This window comes from Panicum hallii, chromosome 1 (assembly GCF_002211085.1).
Source record: "Panicum hallii strain FIL2 chromosome 1, PHallii_v3.1, whole genome shotgun sequence".
Lineage (NCBI taxonomy): Eukaryota > Viridiplantae > Streptophyta > Magnoliopsida > Poales > Poaceae > Panicum > Panicum hallii.
The window spans coordinates 5605992-5609387 of record NC_038042.1 but is presented as its reverse complement, the minus strand read 5'-3'; the positions used below and the strand labels follow the sequence as shown (position 1 = coordinate 5609387).

Below are 3396 nucleotides of genomic sequence, written 5' to 3'. Positions count from 1 at the left end.
CCTCGAGAAACTAAAGACCCCCTTAAAACTAATCCAACTTTAGAGAGAGAATAAATCGAAAATGGCTAGACTCTTGAGATGCTCCGACGAGGGGAGCGGCTTTCTCCCGAATCTTCCGGTGCGTCGTCGGATGTTCGGCCGCAGCGCGTCAGACCAGCTGCCGGTGGCCCCCTCGGTAGATTCCGCATCGTCCCGATCGATCCGCGGCATCCCCCGCTGTCCTTTTCTCTCCTCTCTCCCCGTCGTCGGTCTTTTCTCTTCACGCCACCGTAGCATGCAGCCCCACCCGCATCGGAAACGGAATCCCCGCCGAATATTCACTCCGCCCTATTTGTGTCCGTCCCTATCCACCCACCCGCCCACCCGTCAGGCCCTCACTAGTCAGCAGCACTCCCTCCCCGCCTGCCGTGCGAGAATAAGCGAGGGAAGATTCGCCTCCTACGCGACGCCCCGACCCCGATTCCCCGCTCCCTGTCTTCTCCTCTTCCCCCCTCTCTCTCTCTCTCTCTCTCTCTCGGTCTCTGTCTCTCCCACGGCGCGGCGTTCGGCGGTCGATCGAGCCGGCACGTACGGCGCGGGAGGCCGAGATGGACCCGCCGCCGCACTCCGGCCGCCGCCGCTGCCGCGAGTACCTGCTCGCGCTCGAGGAGGAGCGGCGCAAGATCCAGGTCTTCCAGCGGGAGCTGCCCCTCTGCCTCGAGCTCGTCACGCAGAGTACGTCGCGCGCCTCCCTGTCTCAGCGACCTCTCAGGGCGGCAGCTCAGCTCGAGCTCGCCGTCCTCCCGTTCCATGCAGTTGGTTCGTTGGTTGGTCGGTCTCAGCATCACTCAAATGTGTTCGTTTCATGCAGCTATCGAGGGGATGAAGAGCCGGATGGACGGCGCCGGCGGCAGCGAGGAGACGGTCAGCGACCACGGCCCCGTGCTCGAGGAGCTCATGCCGCTCAAGCCCAGTCTCTCCGTCTCCTCCGAGGAGCACGAGAGCAGCGGCGGTGCCGGGAAGAGAGAGGAGGCCGCAGAGACGCCGGACTGGCTCCGGTCCGTGCAGCTCTGGAGCCAGGAGCCCCAGCAGCGGCCGTCATCCCCGTCGTCCCCGCGCAAGGTATGCCACAACTTCACAAACCGAGTTGTTTGGTTCGTCCTTGGCCTGGCACTCGAAGTCGAAGGTCAAGTAATAACCACCATCGCCCATCACCTCAATTCTCAATCCCCCCACAGGAGCCGCTGTGCAAGCCGGTGGCGCTGAGCGCCCGCAAGGCCGGGGGCGCGTTCCAGCCGTTCGAGAAGGAGAAGCGCGCCGAGGCGCCGGCCTCGTCGGCGACCACGGCCGCTGCGAGCTCGGCGGCGGCGGTCGTCGGGGACAGCAGCGACGATGCGCCCGCCGACACTGACACAAGGGAGAGGCCGCGCAGCGACGACAAGGAGACGAGCAGAGACGCCGAGGACAAGGGGGGTAATAAGAAGGACAGCAAGGGCGGCGAAGAGGGCCAGTCACAGGCGCCCGCCCGGAAGCCTCGCCGGTGCTGGGCGCCGGAGCTCCACCGCCGGTTCCTGCAGGCGCTTCAGCAGCTCGGCGGATCCCACGGTCGGTGTCCCCAGCAGCACCGATGGATTAAATTATCCTACAAGCTCACCCCAGCAGTTTTTCAAAAATGTGTAGAAACTGATTGATCTCGTGCCGGTGTTAAAATGTTAATGCGTGCAGTGGCGACGCCGAAGCAGATCCGGGAGCTCATGAAGGTCGACGGCCTCACCAACGACGAGGTCAAGAGCCATCTGCAGGTCAGCCTTATTATCTGATGATACTAATCATCATGCCTTGCTTATCTTGACATCATCATAGTAGCGTCTGTTCTTAGCTAGCACTCACATGCCTTTCGTTTTCGCTTCAGAAGTATCGTCTGCACACGAGGCGGCCGAACGCGACGGCGACGGTCCAGAGCGCCGGCACCAGCGCCGCGCCGGCGCCGCCCATGCCGCAGTTCATCGTAGTAGGAGGCATCTGGGTGCCGCCTCCGGAGTACGCCGCGGCGGCGGCGCAGCCAGCCGGCGGCGACGCGCCAGGAACGACGACGACCGCCGGCACGGTGTACGCTCCGGTGGCGACGCTGCCGTCCGGAGTGCATCGGCCGCAGCCTCGGCAGCAGGGCCCGCCGAGGCAGTCGAGCGGGTGCTCGGACGCCGGCCGGCGCAGGGGCGACGCCAGCTCGGGCTCGCCGGCCGTGTCGTCGTCGTCGCACACCACCTCCGCCTGAGCACGCTTCGCCGCCCCCTTTCCCTTGACGCTTGTGATCCTAGTGTAGATCGATCCGACGGTACAGACTACAGAGAGTGTGAGAGAGACGTAAATCTGAGAGTGCTTTGATTTCATGGTGCCAGCTTAGCTAACTGCTGCTGCTTAGCTTGGATCGCGATCCCTGCAGGCTACACACCTAGGTTTGTTTGCTGTTCTAGTTAACTTATTTTGATGCGTCGCACGGTTAGGAAGGCAGTACATTGTTTGGAAGTTGGAACTTCAGATCAGTGTGGATTCACAGGAGTGAAGCTGGTTCGTTATAAATAAAATCATCTACTCAGATATCATCCATCGCTGGGTGCGATGACGGAACGCAGATACCGGCTGTTGCAGCCGTTGATGGCGAGCAAACGGATGAGCATGCGCGGAGACGAAGACGACGGGGGCATAGGCTCCTGCAGGGTTCGGCGCGCGGTGATCCACCGGGGAACGGGAATGTTCCCTCGGCGCCTCGAATATCCCGTGCCGCATCTCCGGCGGGGGATCTCGGGCGGCCGGCCAGCTTGCTTTTGGAGCCGGTGATAGCGATGGATGGTCCGTCCCTTTCGTCGCCGAGGGGTCGTCCATTCGTCGCGGGGCGGCGGGATATTCCTTGTTCCAGCGGCTTTTCGCCGCGCCCAGGGGCCGCTTGGTCCGGCCGCGCCACGGCACCTGCGGCCTGCCATGGCCCCGCTCCTGCCCACCGTACATGGGCGGCCACATCCGTACTCCCTCCAGACGGCCACCTCCGTACTCCTCCTGGCAGGCGAGGTAACGATTCCTTGCTCAGATCAGAGTCGTCCCTGCTGAGTGCGGAGCCTTCTGGTAGCGATTTCTCGGCCGTGCAAATGTTTGGATGAGTCTCTCATCACATCGGACGTCTGTATAGCGATTACAACTGTTACAAAGGGGACTAAAGCTCCATCGTATTAAAAAGAATCTTATTATTTAGGAATATTAAATAAAATCTGTTTATAAAATTTTTACATAGATGGATGCTAATTCGAGATGAATTTAATGAGCCTAATTAATCCATGATTTGCAACAGTGATGCTACAGTAACCATCCACTAATTATGAATTAATATAACTTATTAGATTCGTCTCACGAATTAGTCCGGTG

At 60.7% G+C, this 3396-nt stretch overlaps 1 protein-coding gene across 1 annotated transcript; it reads left to right on the top strand.

Annotated features, from left to right (window-relative positions):
* The first annotated feature begins 375 nt into the window (after nt 1-375).
* LOC112894756 (transcription factor NIGT1-like) lies at nt 376-2586 on the top strand. Its single transcript, XM_025962559.1, has 5 exons — nt 376-714; nt 851-1101; nt 1218-1584; nt 1705-1781; nt 1892-2586. Exons 1-5 carry the CDS (start codon nt 588-590, stop codon nt 2252-2254), a joined length of 1185 nt encoding a protein of 394 aa, XP_025818344.1. The 5' UTR covers nt 376-587; the 3' UTR covers nt 2255-2586.
* Nucleotides 2587-3396: the final 810 nt, after the last annotated feature.

Coding starts and splice junctions, on each gene's coding strand:
- LOC112894756 (XM_025962559.1), top strand. CDS start 588: ATGGACCCGCCGCCGCACTCCGGCCGCCGCCGCTGCCGCGAGTACCTG. Junction 1,102..1,217: donor CCCCGTCGTCCCCGCGCAAG/GTATGCCACAAC, acceptor ATCCCCCCACAG/GAGCCGCTGTGCAAGCCGGT. Junction 1,585..1,704: donor GCAGCTCGGCGGATCCCACG/GTCGGTGTCCCC, acceptor TAATGCGTGCAG/TGGCGACGCCGAAGCAGATC.